General features: G+C 36.9%; 1 protein-coding gene and 2 long non-coding RNA genes across 4 annotated transcripts; all 3 read left to right on the top strand.

Moving 5' to 3' along the window:
- Positions 1-1,893: 1,893 nt before the first annotated feature.
- On the top strand, positions 1,894-3,243 carry LOC311085555. Its single transcript, XR_014606869.1, has 3 exons — positions 1,894-1,955; positions 2,048-2,192; positions 2,262-3,243. It is a non-coding gene; the product is annotated as an uncharacterized lncRNA (long non-coding RNA).
- A 456-nt stretch (positions 3,244-3,699) lies between these two features.
- On the top strand, positions 3,700-5,170 carry LOC311085554. Its single transcript, XR_014606868.1, has 3 exons — positions 3,700-4,268; positions 4,361-4,505; positions 4,575-5,170. It is a non-coding gene; the product is annotated as an uncharacterized lncRNA (long non-coding RNA).
- A 1,741-nt stretch (positions 5,171-6,911) lies between these two features.
- LOC311085553 (hepatic and glial cell adhesion molecule) lies at positions 6,912-12,053 on the top strand. Of its 2 annotated transcripts, none has more exons than XM_084118046.1 (5): positions 6,912-7,046; positions 7,126-7,464; positions 7,618-7,677; positions 10,030-10,269; positions 11,746-12,052. In XM_084118046.1, exons 1-5 carry the CDS (start codon positions 7,001-7,003, stop codon positions 11,892-11,894), a joined length of 834 nt encoding a protein of 277 aa, XP_083974172.1. In that variant the 5' UTR covers positions 6,912-7,000; the 3' UTR covers positions 11,895-12,052. The 2 variants fall into 2 exon arrangements, with proteins under 2 accessions (XP_083974172.1, XP_083974173.1); XM_084118047.1 differs by having other exon boundaries at positions 6,935-7,046; positions 7,313-7,464; positions 11,746-12,053.
- The last annotated feature ends 8,421 nt before the right edge of the window (positions 12,054-20,474 follow it).

The following is a 20,474-nucleotide window of genomic DNA, read 5'->3' on the forward strand; positions in this document are numbered from 1 at the left end:
TGAGGCAATCCACGCAAACTGTGAACGCCCCCATATCAGCTCGAGAAAACAAGTTTATTCAGATCATTACTTGTTTACACCGTCTCGCAGCGCTGTGAGGAATAATAATAATGGAAAATGTACCTCAGAAGTGCGGGTATATCGAGGAGCGAGCTGAGGAATACGGTAGTAAGTTTTTTCCTTCTCACGTGAATCGGGTTTCTGTTTATGAATGAATGAACGGCAGAGATGCGCGCTGTTTACCACAGCTCGCAAAAAGACAGTTTAAATTTAAATCGCGTGTGTGAATGAATGATGATGTTTTAGCAAATTGTATTGCTATACTGAGATGAGTAAAAATCGACTGAAATATGTTGAAATAAAATGTAGGCTATTTGTATAAGCAACGTATTAAACTGCAAATTAACATTTATATGCCCTAATATTTCATAAAAACAACGTTACAGTCAGGCGAAATATGAAAGACAACATTTTGTTGACTAGATTTGGGTACAGTTTTTACTGTAGAATATACTGCCACATCAAATAAGCTTTTGTTTAGCAATTTCTATATATATAAAATACTATTTTTGTCAAAAATAAAGTCATCAACTAAGATGTTAGCTGTTCCAATGTTGGCTATATTCAAACTAATGAATACATATATAAAATGTAGGCCTATAATCATTTTTTTTTTTTAAAGAAAGTGTACACTTGAATTATTGTTGAAATTGTAATTATTGTTGTAATTGTAACCTTTTTAATAAAATAACAAAACATATTTACAAGATAGATGTAAGCAAATTTAATTTGCATCAATAAATTGATTAAGCATCAATTTAAATCAATGTATTGTTTTATGTGAACGATAAAGCAAGACTATTTTCACATAATTTTGAAGCCAGAACTCGAAGCGACAACATCCATTAGTCAAAAGTCTTATTGACACATATTTATTATGAGTTTTGTGGTCTTATTTCAGCAACTTTCATTTTTATGTTTTTCAATAACCACGCATAAACATTATTCTCTTAAAAATTCAAAAATATACATGCATGGTGATCACATATTTTGGTAGCCCTGTTTGTGCTATATAGAGTGAATTTACACCTTTGCCATTAACATGTTTATAAATAACTGAAAAAAGCACAAATGTCAGAGCATGTCAGAACACCTCCAGGGCCCAGAAAACCGCTCAGACTCCAGAGGGTTAATACAAAATTAAAGGATAATTTTTTGGCTTCAATATCTCGAGGAAAAGGGATTTTCCCCTAGCGTAAGATACTTACGCAGTACTCGTTCCCTCTTCTAGAGAGAACCGAGGTTACGTTAGTAACCGAGTACGTTTCACCGCCGAGTCTATTTTGTTTGCGCTGGTCACGCTCAATTGAAGTAAAAGCACACTTTTGATGGACAGAATGTGCCCAAAATGCACAGAATGTGCATGTCTAGTGTGTTTTAACAAGAACTGGATTAGGTTATGTCAGAAAAGAAAATGAAGACTCATATAAAATTTACCCATTATCATATTTATATAAAATGTACCCATTTAAACTTGTTATTATCATTCCGTTTGGGTAAAAGGATATGGTATTTTATATTAAAAAAAATATAGAGAAAATAAATATTTGTGTGTGCTGTAAAGTGGTTAGAAAAAATGAAATCGGAATGGCTAAAATCAGTATCGGCAGGTCAAACTCAATGAAAACTCGGAAATCGGAATCGGCCTAGAAAATTGTAATCGGTGCATCTCTAGTTAGGAGTTGTAGCAGGGTGGAATAACTCCACCTATTGGGAGATCGTGCGCATGCGTGTGGCTTATTGGCTGCCCTTGTATGGAGTATAAAAGAAGTGCGTTCTGGCGACCGGATATGCGTCTTGGTATTGCCGTGATGTCATGTCATTTGTTGCCGCCGACGGTTTAGACTGTGTCCTTGTCTTCCGTCTGCTGTGCGCTCGCTGTCTACTTATCAAAGGTATGTTCAGCCTCCTTATAAACAAGTATTGATCGTGTTTCGCTGTTGTCTGTTCTATTTTTTAGTAAATATTTATAGCATGTTATTTACAGCGGTACGTTTCGGATCGAGCGGCTGCATTCCCGCATAGTGTGCGACCATGAATGGTTTGTTTACGATGACTGTTTCGGATCGAGCGGCTGCATTCCCGCATAGTGTGCGACCATGAATGATTTGTTTACGATGACCATCCCTGCGGTATGTATAATTATAGCTTTGTTTAGTAATCTGTTATTTTCTTTTACATATTCTTGTTATGCTCTGCAGATCTGAGGGTCCTCCCCGCCTACTCAATGGGATTGAGCGTCAATATTAACTTGTGAAGCGCCTAATTGTGACTACGTTGCTGTTTTGCCTCTACGTTTAGTTATAGTAACTGCACGTTGTTGCGGTGGCGTGACGCGTCGGGGCTGGTGCGGCTTGCTGGCTGGTCTGTCTTCACCAGCTGCCACCTGCTTGATCTTCTGATTGTGCATCAGTATATTGAGTTTATGAATGTTTATTGTTTTTCATACTTCATTCTGTGCATTGTAATTTATAACTGCTGAGTCTGAGTGAAGTGTGTGTGCTGTTAATTTGTCTTTGTTTCCTTAAGATTAGTTATTTGTATTTTGTTTTTGTTTGATGTGTTATACTTGTATTGTCTTCTATAAGTTGTTGGTTTTGTATTTATTTTTCTGTGCAGGAGTCGGGGGTTTCTGGAGTGGGGAGGCTGGCTGTTAGCGTATGGTGTGTGGTGATTACCTAGTGCCGTGTGTTTTCTTGCATCCAATCCTCACGTGTGTGTGCGGGCGTGTGTTTGGGTTATTGGGGTTCTTCTAATTGAGGCAGCTAGCCTGTGTCTCCAGGTACCTCCGCTGCTGGTCAACCAACTCAATTTAAATAGAAGTTTGTGGTTGTTGTTTCTGGTACATATTGTGCACGTTACTGTAAAATTGATTCTAAGAATCTTGCTGTGTTTTAAATATTTATATTTTCAATGTAGATGAAAATAAAAGTGTTCTTTTTTTTCAATATGACCCACGTCTCCTCAACCATCTTTTGATCAACGAACCTGTGTGCCCTTAGGGCTGTTAGTCCTCAGTATTCTGGGGTGGCGTAGTCGACAATTATCACCATAAGGTAGATTATTTATTGAGAGCCAATTCCGCTTCCCGCCACATTTGGCGTAGTCGGCAGGATGATCTGTGTTTGGGCTGAGACGTGGGTGTGTTTAAAAAGAAAAAAAAAAAATTATGTGTTTTGTATGTCTTTTATATTTTTTTTATGTTCTGAGGCAAAACAGCAGCGTAGGTGGTTTGAACCAGGTCTCTTCTGTCAGCTGGCTTCCCTTTATGGTTGGTAAGTGAGATGTGAGTTATCGAGTAAGAATTGCAACATTTAGAGGGAGAGGCACGGGAGGAGATTTGGTATCATTCTTGCGTTTCTCGTCGTGTAGCCGTCATGGCAAGAGGTCTTGTAACAAGTATCTCATGTGTTTATCGTTGGGTAGCCGTCATGGCAGGGCACTTGTAACAGGTGTCTCCCTCGTTTCTCGTCGTGTAGCCGTCATGGCAAGAGGTCTTGTAACAAGTATCTCATGTGTTTATCGTTGGGTAGCCGTCATGGCGAGCACTTGTAACAGGTGTCTCCCTCGTTTCTCGTTGTGTAGCCGTCATGGCAAGAGGTCTTGTAACAAGTATCTCATGTGTTTATCGTTGGGTAGCCGTCATGGCAGGGCACTTGTAACAGGTGTCTCCCTCATGTTTCTCGTCGTGTAGCCGTTATGGCAAGAGGTCTTGTAACAAGTATCTCATGTGTTTATCGTTGGGTAGCCGTCATGGCAGGACACTTGTAACAGGTGTCTCCCTCGTTCCTCGTCGTGTAGCCGTCATGGCAAGAGGTCGTGTAATCAGTATCTCTATTTTATGTTTTTGTCGTGTAGCCGTCATGGCAAAAGGACTTGTAATAAGGGTCATGTTCTGGTGTAACATCCAGTGATGAATCAGCTCCCCTTTAGGTCTTGGGATGGTTCCTGTGGTTTGTTCATCGTCGGGGCGACGATTTGTAATGGGGGGGTAGATGTAGCAGGGTGGAATAACTCCACCTATTGGGAGATCGTGCGCATGCGTGTGGCTTATTGGCTGCCCTTGTATGGAGTATAAAAGAAGTGCGTTCTGGCGACCGGATATGCGTCTTGGTATTGCCGTGATGTCATGTCATTTGTTGCCACCGACGGTTTAGACTGTGTCCTTGTCTTCCGTCTGCTGTGCGCTCGCTGTCTACTTATCAAAGGTATGTTCAGCCTCCTTATAAACAAGTATTGATCGTGTTTCGCTGTTGTCTGTTCTATTTTTTAGTAAATATTTATAGCATGTTATTTACAGCGGTACGTTTCGGATCGAGCGGCTGCATTCCCGCATAGTGTGCGACCATGAATGGTTTGTTTACGATGACTGTTTCGGATCGAGCGGCTGCATTCCCGCATAGTGTGCGACCATGAATGATTTGTTTACGATGACCATCCCTGCGGTATGTATAATTATAGCTTTGTTTAGTAATCTGTTATTTTCTTTTACATATTCTTGTTATGCTCTGCAGATCTGAGGGTCCTCCCCGCCTACTCAATGGGATTGAGCGTCAATATTAACTTGTGAAGCGCCTAATTGTGACTACGTTGCTGTTTTGCCTCTACGTTTAGTTATAGTAACTGCACGTTGTTGCGGTGGCGTGACGCGTCGGGGCTGGTGCGGCTTGCTGGCTGGTCTGTCTTCACCAGCTGCCACCTGCTTGATCTTCTGATTGTGCATCAGTATATTGAGTTTATGAATGTTTATTGTTTTTCATACTTCATTCTGTGCATTGTAATTTATAACTGCTGAGTCTGAGTGAAGTGTGTGTGCTGTTAATTTGTCTTTGTTTCCTTAAGATTAGTTATTTGTATTTTGTTTTTGTTTGATGTGTTATACTTGTATTGTCTTCTATAAGTTGTTGGTTTTGTATTTATTTTTCTGTGCAGGAGTCGGGGGTTTCTGGAGTGGGGAGGCTGGCTGTTAGCGTATGGTGTGTGGTGATTACCTAGTGCCGTGTGTTTTCTTGCATCCAATCCTCACGTGTGTGTGCGGGCGTGTGTTTGGGTTATTGGGGTTCTTCTAATTGAGGCAGCTAGCCTGTGTCTCCAGGTACCTCCGCTGCTGGTCAACCAACTCAATTTAAATAGAAGTTTGTGGTTGTTGTTTCTGGTACATATTGTGCACGTTACTGTAAAATTGATTCTAAAAATCTTGCTGTGTTTTAAATATTTATATTTTCAATGTAGATGAAAATAAAAGTGTTCTTTTTTTTCAATATGACCCACGTCTCCTCAACCATCTTTTGATCAACGAACCTGTGTGCCCTTAGGGCTGTTAGTCCTCAGTATTCTGGGGTGGCGTAGTCGACAATTATCACCATAAGGTAGATTATTTATTGAGAGCCAATTCCGCTTCCCGCCACAGAGTTATAAATACTATTAAATTGTCTATCTAAATCTAAACCAAATTTCAAGAGAAATATTTAAATTTCTGTACTATTTCTGTGCAAGCCATTATGAAAATGTAAAATGTTTGTGTATTTATATGAGTGTGTGTGTGTGTGTGTGTGTGTATATATATATATATATATATATATATATATATATATATATATATATATATAGGCTATGTGTGTGTTATGGCACAGTGATGAACTCGTGACTCAATTAGTCGAGACTGTTTTCCAAGATGGATCCTGTCTGTAAACGCGTAATGTACTGTCTTTATAAAGTATCTTCTTATTAAACTGTCAGTACACTTACAAAGTTCTCAATGCTTCGGTTTGCATGTAGGGACCCTCATTATGCTACCGTGTTAGTGTGAAGCTATTTTGAGCCTTGTTAGTGGTATTAACTAGCGATTTACTTTTACTCTGTGCCCCATATACTAGCGTTATGAGCTAATCTGTTTTTAGAGATAAAACTCTTTACATTCGATTTTCATGAAAACGCATCCCAGGGAACGATTGACTCGGTAACCATGTGTTAATTACCCCTAGGTTCATTTTTCACCGGAATTGTCCTTTAAGAATAGTTATAATCGTGCTCAGGAGACCATGTGCGGATGCTGTTGTGCAGTAGCCTTGTCTGGCCAGAGGATGTCGCCATTGCTCCTTCCGTAAACCCCTTTTTAATACAGTTTCATGTAAACTGGTCAGTGAGATAGGTGAAGCTCCTTATTTCTTTCCAAAGAGTAATATCCTCGTTTATGTAATTGTAGATTATGTTTAAAGGGGCATAGCAATGTTTATTGAGATATTTATGTTTGATGATCCTGATTTGTATTATGTGTGTGGATTTATTATTTACGTTGCATAGTAATTTAAGTACGGTAACTGTTGACAGTACCTAATGGTGATTTATTAGTTTTTTTTTAAATCAAACTATAATGACAATACTGGATATTGGAATGTTCTGATGAGTACTGCTGGAGCTCAATACAGTTAAAAGAAGAAATTACATCTCCTCGTCTTTATTCCTGTGTCCTGACCAATAGGCTACACCATCCTGTTTACTGGCTGAAAACCTTGATGAACTAGCCCTACTAGTTATAGTATATTTTTGCCGTGAGCCATTGCAGCCGCTGCCGACATGGGCGCCGCCATCCTGTTTTTTGAAGTACTTGTTATTATTTTTTTATATAGCATTACACATTAAACGAAAAACATAAACATAAAACATATATATTTGATTGCTAAGTGCAGTGATTGACTAATCACAATCACATATGCTGTAAAAGCTGATCATTCAGCAGATGAACTGTGAGAGCCTGCTGAATCTCATTTTTACTTAAGTTATTTGAAAAGGGATGTGGTTTGTGGGCAGCTACACAATTGCTGGTGTGTGACAGAGCTGTGTGATGAAGGTAGAGGGTTCTTCACATGCACACGAAACCTTCAGACCTCACTGACATGTTTTAAAACTAGACAGACCATTTTAAGTACACTTAAGGAAAATGTTTGTCAGTAAACGGTTTGCTTCAATTCTGCTTATTTTGTGTGGTAAGACAGTTTTCTGTTGTTCAGTTTGAGTCTTTGCTGTTTCTTGTAAAAGGAACTTCATGCCACTCTTGTTCTCCAGGTGTGTTTATTGTTGCTGAGAAATATGAAGTCAAGACAATATCAGTGATGAAGGGAGATTCTGTAACTTTACATACTGGTGTTAGTGATGTTAACAGAGATATACAGATACTATGGCTATTTGGACCTGAGAATCCAGACACTCTCATTGCTGAAATCTATAAGCTGAAAATCTTTATACATGGCAGTTATGAGGGACTTAAAGACAGATTGCACATGGACCCACAGACTGGATCTCTCGTTATTGGGAACATCACAACCAGTCACTCGGGACTCTATATGGCACAGATTATGACAGATACAGTGACCATATATAAAAGATTCAGTGTTATTATTTATGGTGAGTTACCATCTTTTTTCTTATATACTGCAATTTATATATTAGACATGACCAATATGTATCAGGAAAATATATTTGTAATCTGTTAAAATATATATTTATAGAAATGTATTTTTAATCTATTTTTCCTGATATAATTCTGTTATTTTGAAGCACCGGTCCCATTGCCTGTCATTGAAAGCAGCTCACTGGTCAGTGAGTGTCAGATATCTGGTGAGTAATACAATTAAAAAGTCTGAATAGTTTTGCAATGTTTGCCATACAATTTACTTTCATGCTATTCATATTTTTGCCATTTATATGGTATGTGTTCTGTGCACAATCGCAAATCGTGACAATGATGTAGCGTACCACTGCTGGAAAAATTTGTCGGTAATTAATCACTATTGTTTACATAATTTTTTTTTTTTTTTAAATATGAGGCAGTATTATTAGCTTTTAATGTTTAATTGCTAAATAATTATTTTGTTATTTAGAGCTCTTTGTAATTTGCTGTTTGGACAGTATAGAGTCACAAACTCCTATAGGATTGTGTTCAAGTTAACGGGGTCATGAACTGCATTGTTTTTTTTTAATGTTTCCTGGGGTGCATTTACGTATACTGTTAGTGTGATTTTTACATCAAAAACTGTCACAATTTAGAAATAAAAGGCATTTTATCGTGTCTGCTGTGAGACTTCAGTGTAAACGCCCATTGCTGTGATTGGCTGACATCTTTGCATATAAAATATCTAGTATTACATGTGGAACTCTCTTGAAAATTTTTAGCACGTTTTTACTATTACAGTTCTCAAGGTTAACTAATGCGAAAAGTATTATATTTAGATCTGTAGTATTATATTTAGATCATGGCACGAAAGGTTGCAGTGATGAGCATTGTAGCAGATCACAGACATGTTGAGCGCATGAATGCAGTGATCTCGTCATTGCAACTCGATTTCTGCACACTAACAAATGCTTTCATCATAACTAAACTAACCTACATCCTTCATAGATGGATGCTGCTGTGATTTAGGTTAAAAACGCATAAATACCCTAGTGAAAAAAGTATACTTTATTGTATTTGAAATATATTCAATTTTTCAATAGTACATTGCAAATATACTAACAAAAATGGTACTATCTTTAAATATATTAAAAGTATTTTAGAATCATGCTTTTACCTATTTTCACAAAGCAAATTTTAACACACTTTAAAATAATTGTACTTTAGTATATTTTCTAAAAAATATATTTGAGAAAAAACCTGAGACCCATTTCAATAGTGCGTGCTCTCTGTCGGCATGTTGACATTAGCAGATGAGATGCCATGAGAACGACTGACATCTCTCTCTTTTCATACAGATTACATAAACAGAGAATAACTGTTTTTGTTTTGAATGAGATAATTTAATAGCAGAGACTTAAATGTTTATAAAGATATATTGCTTATGCCTGTGTGACTAGTAGACATGCTCCAGAAAAAAGTTCACGAAGAGACAGAAAGCATACCTTGTTTATTTTCTTTATTTTACAAAAGCACAATGTTTTGTTTCGATTTTAAGTGGACATACTGTATAAAAAAGTAGACATTTAAAAGTTTATTTTTTCATATTTCTTAATTCTGTATGACCATAAATGACGGAGTATTTTAAGTCTATTTTGCTGCTATGTGAAAAAATCCAGCAAAACGCTCCGGCGCGTTTGTCGACCCCAGAGGATTAACTTTAGCCTAATAGGAAGGAACATAAATTGTGACTAAAAATATATACATGGAGTCCATGCAGGAGGAGCAGCGTTTGGCACTGCATCGCTTTACAGCGCGAGCAGTGCTGTAGCAACCAGCAACACAACTACACCTACGTCCCATACTAACCGCTGTACTAAATACAGATAAAGCTAATGCTAAAAATCTACGCTAACTTGAAGTTATCCTAACTGATGCAATACTATGCTACTAACTAACTATGCTTCTAACAAGTATACTTGATAGACTACACTAACTGCTAATTAACTACCTAGGCTACACGAAATAATCTAAATAACTATATAAATGCTATGCTAACTAGATGCTAATATACGGTATCCTGATCGTTTCCAATACTCGCAATTCCAACTCCTGACTCGCTACAGTGGTTTTGACGGAACAAGATGCTTTTATACCAGGGGCTGCCAATGGCGTGGTGAGCTCATACCACAACTTCCAATAGTAAAATTCAACCGCAGTAGCCACTGTTCAACCTGAAGAGGGCAGCACTCAGACGTTTTTACACCATATATTGTAGAATTAAAACACTTTATATCCAAATGTCAAAACATTTACTTGAATCAATGAACCGCACTAATAAAGCCCCATTCTTACAGATCATTAACTAAAAAAAGTTGTTTTAGGGTTTCGTTACCCTTTAATAATTAGGCCGTATCATGTAAAATGTGTCCAAACACCAAATAAATATCTGGGCAATTCCTGTTTGAGCGGTCGGGTGTGTTAGTAGCATGTTGCCTGAAAGTTATTTTGAGACTCAAAAGCAAGCTCACTTCTTCCACTAGTGTTGCAATAATGTGCCACTGCTTGTTTTGGTCCAGACAGAGGCTTCTCCTGTGCAGTGAAGTGTTCAGCTGAAAATGGACCAGGAGTCTCTCTGTCGTGGTATAAAGGGAGAGAAAGACTGAATCAGACCAGCAGCCCTGAGCTCAACGTCAATCTCTCTCTCCCACTGGAGATAAAAGAGAGAAACAGTGATGTGTATCATTGTGTGGCGGATAACCCAATCAGCAACAAGACAACGCAATTCAGCTTCCAGCAACACTGTCCACAATATACAGGTCAAGTTCAATTCCAGCACATTTATAATATTGTGTGTTTGCCAACAAAATAATGAATTACCCTTAATTGCTCTATTATAAATACAACTAAATCGACACTAAATGTACTTCATTGTGGTTTCATTGTGTGCAGTATTTATCAAATAAACATTACAAAATAATGATGATTGTAGAATTTTTGTTTTTAACTATGTATTTGCTAGAGAACATTTGACTCGAAACCTTACAGAGATTGGGGATATTTAATTTAATTAATCAATCAACAATACTATTGATCAGCATTACCAAACGTGGACGTTTTCCACTAGAAAGAAACATTGATGTATTATTTTAATTTAATACTGTAAAGCTGCTTTGATACAATCTGTATTGTGAAAAGTGCTATATAAATAAACTTGACTTGACTTGAGACAGGAAACGTAGGCTACCCTTTCACAACTAGCTGCTTTCTTGATAATTATATACACTGATCAGCCACAACATTAAAACCACTGACAGGTGAAGTGAATAACATTAATTATATGGCACACTGGCACCTGTGAAGGGGTGGGTGAAATCTCACAGCCGTCACCATGGTAACCCGGGACGGAACCACAATCGCCGTCCCCGCGCAACAGTTGCCACACCGGGCGGCACGTCACCATGGTTACAGATGGCAAAGAGATGCATTTTTCATTCCTTTCCAAGTATCAACAAGGACGTATTTGCGTTCAGTTTGTTCACCTGCTCAATTTCACTGCTGCGCAGCAGTGTGTACCTCAGTCGCTCTCGCGCTACAGTGGTATCGTGACAAGAACATTGCCGGATCGGATGATCTGGGTAACCTATGTATTATTGCTTGTGTCTATATATAAGTTACTAATTTGACTTTGTTGTCGATTGATTAGATGATCGATTTTGATTGATTGTCCACTATGGCAGGATGTTTAAGCTGTTAGCTACCACTAGCCACCCTTCAGGGATGCAAACAGCGCGCTTTTCGGCGCCTCCCGCTTTTTTCACGTCAGTTTGGGTGACAAATTCATCTGAAGGGGGAGTGTTCAGGTAAAAAACGTCATACTAGGGTCCAACAGCGACTATTTTCTTCGTAGGCTGAGGGTCTTTGGTGTTAACCAGAAAGTGCTGGTTCTCTTCTACCATGCTGTAATTGAGAGCATTCTTCTGTATGGTATTTCATCCTGGTTTTGGCAATCTCAGTGTACAATTGAAAGCTCAGACTACACGGCTAACACAAAGAGCCATGAAACTAATGGGAATCAAGCAGCATCCCACACATCAGGCTCTTTTTGACAAAACAATTATTAGACCAGCTCAGAACGTTATTTCAGACCCTACTCATGTCCTTCACCCTGAGTACCAGCTTCTTCCCTCAGGCAGACGCTTCAGAGTCTCAGTACAGGCTCAACCGCTTTAAGAACTCCTTTGTCCCTCTGTCCATTAAATCCTTTAATTCAGGTAACCTTTTTGTTTCCACAGATTCAATTCCCTTTTGTGGTTGTACTGAAGCTGTGATCCGATTGGTCATCTCTGCTCTGGTGGGCGTGGCTGCTGTTGCTATGCTGGTTTATGATATCAGATCTGGAAGAGCCGATGCCAGTCCCCAGATGAATGTCAGAGTGAAATGAAAACCTAAAATAAATAGCTCACAATAATAGTGTGATGTAGCATTTCTGTGTTTATCTGCTATGTGGATGTAATTAAATTGTGAATGAGTTGTACATTTTGCAAGGATTTTGATCTAAGGATCAAAAGAGAATGTGTGTGTGTTACTGGAGAGTATAAACAAGATCAAACCTAATACAGTGGCCTAAACTAACCACAATGAATCATGTGTGAAGTGATCATGAATATGTTTTGCCTTGCAAATCAGGATTTAGGCCTACACATCCTCTTTCAACTCAACAAAAATGAAACCATGGCAAGCAGAGATGGCAAAAGTACTCACTTCCCGTACTCAAGTAGAAGTACAGATACTTGTGTTAAAAAAATACTCTGGTAAAAGAAGAAGTAACTTCTTTACTCAAGTAAAAGTAACAAAGTACAGGCTTGGAAAAGTAAAAGTAGCCTTGAGAATGATAACCATTTTTTTTTTTTTTTATGCAAAGCTACCTGGACCACACTAAAGCTACTGGAGTGCAAGCTGAGAAACTTAAGTGGATATAGAAAAAAAGGTTGCCTACATTTTAAATGGACGTCTGCCAATAGGCCTAAAACCTCACATAGCCTATATGATTATTGTGACAGAGACTGGGACTCCAGGTTAATGAGATTCTGACTGAGCAAGATATTAATTCAATTGTGATTCTGTGACAATTCACAGACCCAGTTTCTCTTTTTTAATATTCCCCTTAACATTTAAAGGAATCTACATGTAGGTCATGTACCGCCGAATCTATTGAGTCGTCTCGTAGTGATGGGTCAAGTGAAACAAATTCTCACCTTTCAAATTTGGTCATTTTTTAAAGAAATTTAAACAATAAATACCGTTTTGTGGCTCTTTAATGTGTCTGACAGATCGCTGTAGAGCCTCAGTTAAAGCTGCTCGTGAACCGATCATCTCTTCCTTCTAGTTAATTTAGCCTATAGCATCAAATAAACATGAATGAACATAAGAAGGAATGTTGTTTTTACGCGTAAAGATGTCGGTACACTTCGTTTTTCAAGTTTAAATCCTCTAATGTTAATCTACTAACTCTCCTGACTGCTTTGTCGGACAAAATGGTGGATTATGATTGGTCAGATCGCCTGTCAATCAAACTCCATGCGAAGGGTTGATGACGCGAAAAATAACTCGGTAACTCCACTGAAATTATTTGAAACTAAAGTAACGAGCCAATTTTGTAAAATGTAAGGAGTAGAAACCGATATTCCTGTTAAAATGTAAGGAGTAAAAGTAAAAAGTCGGCATAAAAATAAATAGTAAAGCAAAAATATCTGAAAAATCTACTTGAGTACAGTAACAAAGTATTTCTACTTCGTTACTTCCCATCTCTGATGGCAAGGGATGAAACAACAGTGTCTCATGAGCTACAGTGCAGAAACATTCAACATCTACATTGACTTTAAGAAGTCATTATGGAAAATCTATATTTTAACATGAACATGTAATTAAATTGTGAATGAGTTGTACATTTTGCAAGAAATTTGATCTAAGGATCAAAAGAGAATATGTGTGTGTTTGTGTGTGTTACTGGAGATTATAAACAAGATCAAACCTAATACGGTGGCCTAAACTAACCACAATGAAAAAGACACCGTGCAGAACTATGAGCTACTGTCTGTGCAGAACAATTTAATATATTCATGTTTTTAAAAGCTCAATAATTAACACACACATGACCAGTACACACAGGTAATAAATGCAACATTTCACAGAAGCAATAAATATAGCTTTGCAGGGACGTGCACAGGAATTTTGAGGGGCAGTTGCTCTGACCTGAAAAAAGGGCACCAAAAAAAATAAAAAATTAGACACGAGAAGGGCATATGGGCAGTTGCCCGGGCAACCCTGTAGCTTTGTAGATACAGAGAAATGGTTTTAAATATCTGCAGGTTGGGAGATAGTTTGCATTTTATTTACACATATTTTAATCTAATACATTTGCAATATTTACTTGCTCAGCATTGTAATGAATATAGTAGATGGTATTGGTGCAGCTGTCAAGCGGACATTATTTTATAAAGCACAAGTTGGTTGATTTAAGAGGAAAACACTGCTCCAGCTTACATGGATTATCTTGTTTTTTTTGTTTGTTTTTTTATGGAGAATCCCTGTGTAGGAGAACTAGGATTAAGCAGGAGATGAACCAGGATAAACTGGAGACTACGTAATGCCTCAGCTGACTCGTGTTTGTTAATGATAGGGTAAGTGTACCCATTAAGCCCATGTACCCTTTAAGCCCACTTTCAACTCTTAAGTCAAATTAAAAAAAGAGAAAATAATATTTTATGCTGCTCATTATTTTGAACAATCCAGTGATTTGTTACTTCCCTGGCATTTTATTATTTTATTCATGCCGTCTCAGGGGACCTCACACAAAGTCACCCCAAAACTGTGGTGTTTCAGGACCCTTTTCAGAAATTTCAGCCATTTCTTTAGTAACTACATTGATATTATGTCAAATAAGAGATAAATGTATTGTTTTTTTTTTGTGTATGAACAAATAGTACTTTATCATTTTATATAATTTTCCTTTAAATGGAAAGATGAGTTTTATTAGCTTGCGTTCAACTCAAGGTTAAACCTTTAGCCTTAGAGAAAGGCTAGACTGCCAAAGAATTAAGCATGTGAACTGCAAACAATAAATGTTTTGTGATTCATTTTACATTCATTTACAAATAAATACATCATAAATTGTTTTGTAGTTTCATAAATGAACTTTTTTTTTAAGATGGGCTTAAATGGTACAGTGCCACAAAACGCATGCAAAATATAGCCAACACAAGCTAACCTTGAATGAAAAAAACCTAACATTTCTCAATGTGGGCACAATGAAAATTATTATACTTGGTCCACAGTATATTTAAGCTCCATGCATGTATTTGTAAACATATCTTACATTTTTAAAGGAAAACATGGTCTTTTTTCATCACTACTCACTGTGGAACCATTTAAGCCCATCTTATGTGTTTCAATGAGGAATCCCTCTAATTGCAAACTTTGATCAATTTTCTGAAAGTGTTTAATGATAACATGTCTTTGTGTGCTTTTACCTTACTAACCTTTTACCCTTACCTTACTTACTACCTTAATTTACAACTATATTTAGATAGGCCTACAAATTACACACATTCATTCAAATGAGCCTGTTTTGTCCTAAAGTCCTTTATGTAAAACCAGGCATAATTCGGGAGCCAAGCTGAGTTAAGGCTTGAGATTCCGGGCATGGAGAGGTCCCAGAAGGACCCTGCATTCCCCACAGTCCTTAGCCCCTGGGACCATCCGGCTCAAGTCTCAGGTGTCACCCAGTGCCAGGAGTATTGAGCCCTAACTCTGCTTTCTTCCCGAGATATGGTCACTTGATCGGGCATAACTCCAGTCAAGCCGACTTAAGGCTCCAGACCACCGGCCACTAACACCAACCCATCCCACCCAGGGCTCTAATCAAACATTAGCGAAAGGATTTTTTTTTAATACTTCCCTGTCACTAAATAAATATATTGATGTTTTACTTCTTTAAAATCAATTCATTTTTATATTTTGTGAATAATAGGGCTTATTTGGAACACACGCGGGCTTAAATGGTGCCAAAGTAGGCTACCAATTAAGCCCATGCCAGACTTCTGACTTTATTCCTAAATGATCTTATTTTTATATTCTAAAATGTACATCAACTAATTAATACATTTTCAAATGAGAGCTAAATCTTGCATTTTAACAAATGATTTTTCTTATAAATTATGTCAGTATCTATGAAAAAAACCTAGACTTATTTTGGTGGTCTTAATGGGTACTTACATCAGAGAAAAATGTTTGTTTTTACAAACTGTTCAGACCCAGTCAGACTGAATAGGGTTCTTTGATTGCTTAGTCTCTTTAAAAATATAGAAAAGTTAAATAGTTCTGCTATCATTGATGCGCTTGTTTTGGCTTTATTCTTTGCTGTTTTATTAGCTTATGTCCAGTTTTTTTCTTATTCATTGTCTGAGCTTCAAACTTACGGGTGTGAAAAAGCTTTGAAACTTGAGATTAAATTTAAATAGTTAAAACAATTATTCATGTTCAGTGGATGTCAAAAAAGGATAGATCACTCAAAAAGGACAATTGTCATAATTTACTCCGCCTCATGGCATACACACTTGACCTTGTCACATCAAGGAAAGGACAAGGAAATTAGCAGGCAGTGATGAGGTTTTATTGTGTATTATTTATTCAATTATTATATTTTGAAAGACATCCCCAAAACAATGGGGAAAAAAAAAGATCGCACAAACACTTTTTTTTATGATCAATACTTTCACAATTGATTATTGTTGCTACACTGGCAACAATCAAAACCCTCTCAACTAAAAATGTAAAATATATTCAAACTTTAACCATTTACATTTAAAATGGTTATATAACTATATAACTGCTTACCCGATGCAGCTCTTTAATGCAGTATAAAGGCCTATATTTTTTTAGTTTCAACCAGAGTTTAGCGAGTAATTCTTTGTCCGGTTCTGCTCTGCGATGTAGGCTATAATTATACTTGGTTTAACTTTCAACAACATTCGGACAGCATTCTAGATGCTAACCCAGTGCTGCCCAAAGACTGTAAAAATAAAATAAAAAAATACTTGTAGCTAACTCTAGCGAACAACCCTCCAAACATACTTTTATAATAACTTCTTCTTCTTCTTCTTCTTTGATGTTTGACGGCGGTTGGCTTCCAACTTTAATGGTCCATTACCGACACCTACTGTAGCCTACTGGAGTCTGACTAGACTGCACTGGACCTAGACAGAGATAAGCTATAGTATCTATAAAAGATATTTTAAAAAAATCCAGAGCTGTAAACTATATCCTATCTGATAGACCCGTGTCCTTTATGAAATTAAATAAATGTGTACTAATGTCATTTGATGTTTTTCCCAGTAGTTCCTAAAGTGAGTTCCCTTTAACCCCCAATCTTCTTATGCCCCCTGGTGAAAAAAACAAGTATACTTGCAGCCAGACTCATTATCAGTATACTTCAAGTGCGTTAATGATTAGTTAACTTGAAGTGTGCTATTTTGAAACAACTAATTTTGTACTAAGTATATTTTAGTTGTAATTAAATTGTAGTAAAGCATAACTTTAAGTGTATTTAGTGTACTTTTGTGTACTAAATTGGAACAACTTTTAAGTATACTTAGTATACTTTAAGTATATGCCTGTGTTGGGACTAATTTTATTTTTTACTAATTTTATTAGAGATATTAAAGTGTACTTTATTTGTGTTACAAGTACATTACAAAATAATTACGAGTGTCTTTGAAACATACAAGCAATATAGCTGAAAAAGAAATATATTTAAATTGTACTATACTAAGTGTGTATTAAATGTATTATTTTGAAACAACTTAAAGTATACTAAGTGTATTTCAAGATATGCTTAAGATCAATTTTAAGCTATTTGCACTATATTTTAATATATTAAATTGTGCTAAAATGGAACTACTTCAAGTACATTTAGTGCATTTAAGTGTATTTCTTTACAGTTCATTAAAATATACTTCATATGTCTTAAACTACAGTTATAATATAGCTATTTGAAGCTTAATTTTAATGTACTTCTAAAACATTTAAATAGCATTTCAGCTCATTAAAAATGTATTAGCGTCACCCTAATAGTTTATTATAAAGCGGTTTTATTCAAAATGGTATATTAAAAGTGCAAAAATAATTAAATATAAATGTTAAGACATACACAGACTTTGAAATCAAGAAAACTTTAATATAGTATCTTGTTGTGTACATTGCAAAATAAATACATAAGAGTACATTAGAAAAGTACAGCAGCATACATAATCTCTTGAACAAAATACATTATAACAAAGATCAGAGGTATTATATTGCAGAGCTATATTTATATATATAAAAAGTTATTTATTAAATATTAAATAAATATTAATATTATATATAATATTAAATAAATATTATTTAATTTATACCTGCATTACTGAAAAGTACACTATTACATCACTAAATAAATAAGCATGCAATTTTCTGAAAAAATAAAAAATAAAAAATTAAAATTACGGGAAAACAATGTGCAGAAGTGAATAATGCATTATTTACAAACTTAGGCCTACAAATGGCTGAACCAAAGAAACAGAAGAGTTTTAGTGTCACATCTTCACCTTCAAGTGGACGATCACTTTTCTTTATCAATAAACTGAATTTTCACTTCAAGTACAGTGGTGGTCAGAATTAATGGCACCCCTTGGTAAATATGATCAAAAATGGCTGTAAAAAAATAAATCTGCATTGTTTATCCTTTTAGAGCTTTCATTGAAAAAATTCGCAAAAATCAAACCTTTCATTGAAGTAAAATAAAAAATATGAGTAAAATGAGTAAAACATCTCTGAAGTATATTTTCATGAATATTTACATTTTTTATCACACCAGAGTGACTAAACATGAAATTGTCTAGCTATGACTTGTTTGTTTCACAGGAGTTTAAATATGAGGAAACACAAAGGCCAAATTCCCTTAATCATCCATCACAATGAGTAAAACCAAAGAATATAGTTCTGATGTGCAGCAAAAGATTGTTGAGCTTCACAGAATAGAAAGTGGCTGTAAGTAAATATCTAAAGCATTGAAAATCCCAATTTCCACCATCAGATTAATGGTTTTCCACCAAAAATTAAGAAGTTCCAATTAACTAAAGATGTTTTGAATCTGCCCGGAAGAGGACGTGTGTCTATATTGTCTTAATGCACGGTGAGGAGGAGTGGCCAAAGACTCTCCAAGGATCCCAGATGGAGAACTGCAGAGATTAGTTGAGCCTTGGGGTCAAAAATCCTTAAAAAAAATCAAACAACCCCTACATCCCCACATGTTGTTTGGGAGGTTTTCAAGAAAAAAGCTCCTCGCTCCTCCAAAAACAAACTCCAGCATATTCAGTGGTCAGACACGATTGGAACTTCAAATGGGATGAGGTTCTGTGGTCAGATGAAACTAAAAAAAAGAGCTTTTTGGCAGCAAACACACTAGATGGGTTTGGTGCTAAGAGGGATAAAAAGAACCCCATGCCTACGGTTGAATATACTGCTGGATCTTACAGTGAGGAACATAAGTATTTGAACACCCTGCTATTTTGCAAGTTCTCCCACTTGTAAATCATGGAGGGGTCTGAAATTGTCATCGTAGGTGCATGTCCACTGTGAGAGACATAATCTAAAAAAAAAAAAAAACAGAAATCACAATATATGATTTTTTAACTATTTATTTGTATGATACAGCTGCAAATAAGTATTTGAACACCTGTCTATTAGCTAGAATTCTGACCCTCAAAGACCTGTTAGTCTGCCTTTAAAATGTCCACCTCCACTCCATTTATTATCCTAAATTAGATGCACCTGTTTGAGGTCGTTAGCTGCATAAAGACACCTGTCCACCCCATACAATCAGTAAGAATCCAACTACTAACATGGCCAAGACCAAAGAGCTGTCCAAAGACACTAGAGACAAAATTGCCAAGCAGCTTGGTGAAAAAAGGTCCACTGTTGGAGCAATCATTAGAAAATGGAAGAAGCTAAACATGACTGTCAATCTCCCTCGGACTGGGGCTCCATGCAAGATCTCACCTCGTGGGGTCTCAATGATCCTAAGAAAGGTGAGAAATCAGCCCAGAACTACACGGGAGGAGCTGGTCAATGACCTGAAAAGAGCTGGGACCACCGTTTCCAAGGTTACTGTTGGTAATACACTAAGACGTCATGGTTTGAAATCATGCATGGCACGGAAGGTTCCCCTGCTTAAACCAGCACATGTCAAGGCCCGTCTTAAGTTTGCCAATGACCATTTGGATGATCCAGAGGAGTCATGAGAGAAAGTCATGTGGTCAGATGAGACCAAAATAGAACTTTTTGGTCATAGATCCACTAAACGTGTTTGGAGGAAGAAGAATGATGAGTACCATCCCAAGAACACCATCCCTACTGTGAAGCATGGGGGTGGTAGCATCATGGTTTGGGGGTGTTTTTCTGCACATGGGACAGGGCGACTGCACTATATTAAGGAGAGGATGACCGGGGCCATGTATTGCGAGATTTTGGGGAACAACCTCCTTCCCTCAGTTAGAGCATTGAAGATGGGTCGTGGCTGGGTCTTCCAACATGACAATGACCCGAAGCACACAGCCAGGATAACCAAGGAGTGGCTCTGTAAGAAGCATATCAAGGTTCTGGCGTGGCCTAGCCAGTCTCCAGACCTAAACCCAATAGAGAATCTTTGGAGGGAGCTCAAACTCCGTGTTTCTCAGCGACAGCCCAGAAACCTGACTGATCTAGAGAAGATCTGTGTGGAGGAGTGGGCCAAAATCCCTCCTGCAGTGTGTGCAAACCTGGTGAAAAACTACAGGAAACGTTTGACCTCTGTAATTGCAAACAAAGGCTACTGTACCAAATATTAACATTGATTTTCTCAGGTGTTCAAATACTTATTTTCAGCTGTATCATACAAATAAATAGTTAAAAAATCATACATTGTGATTTCTGGATTTTTTTTTTAGAT

This window comes from Abramis brama (assembly GCF_963993115.1).
Source record: "Abramis brama genome assembly, chromosome: 6".
Taxonomy (NCBI): domain Eukaryota; kingdom Metazoa; phylum Chordata; class Actinopteri; order Cypriniformes; family Leuciscidae; genus Abramis; species Abramis brama.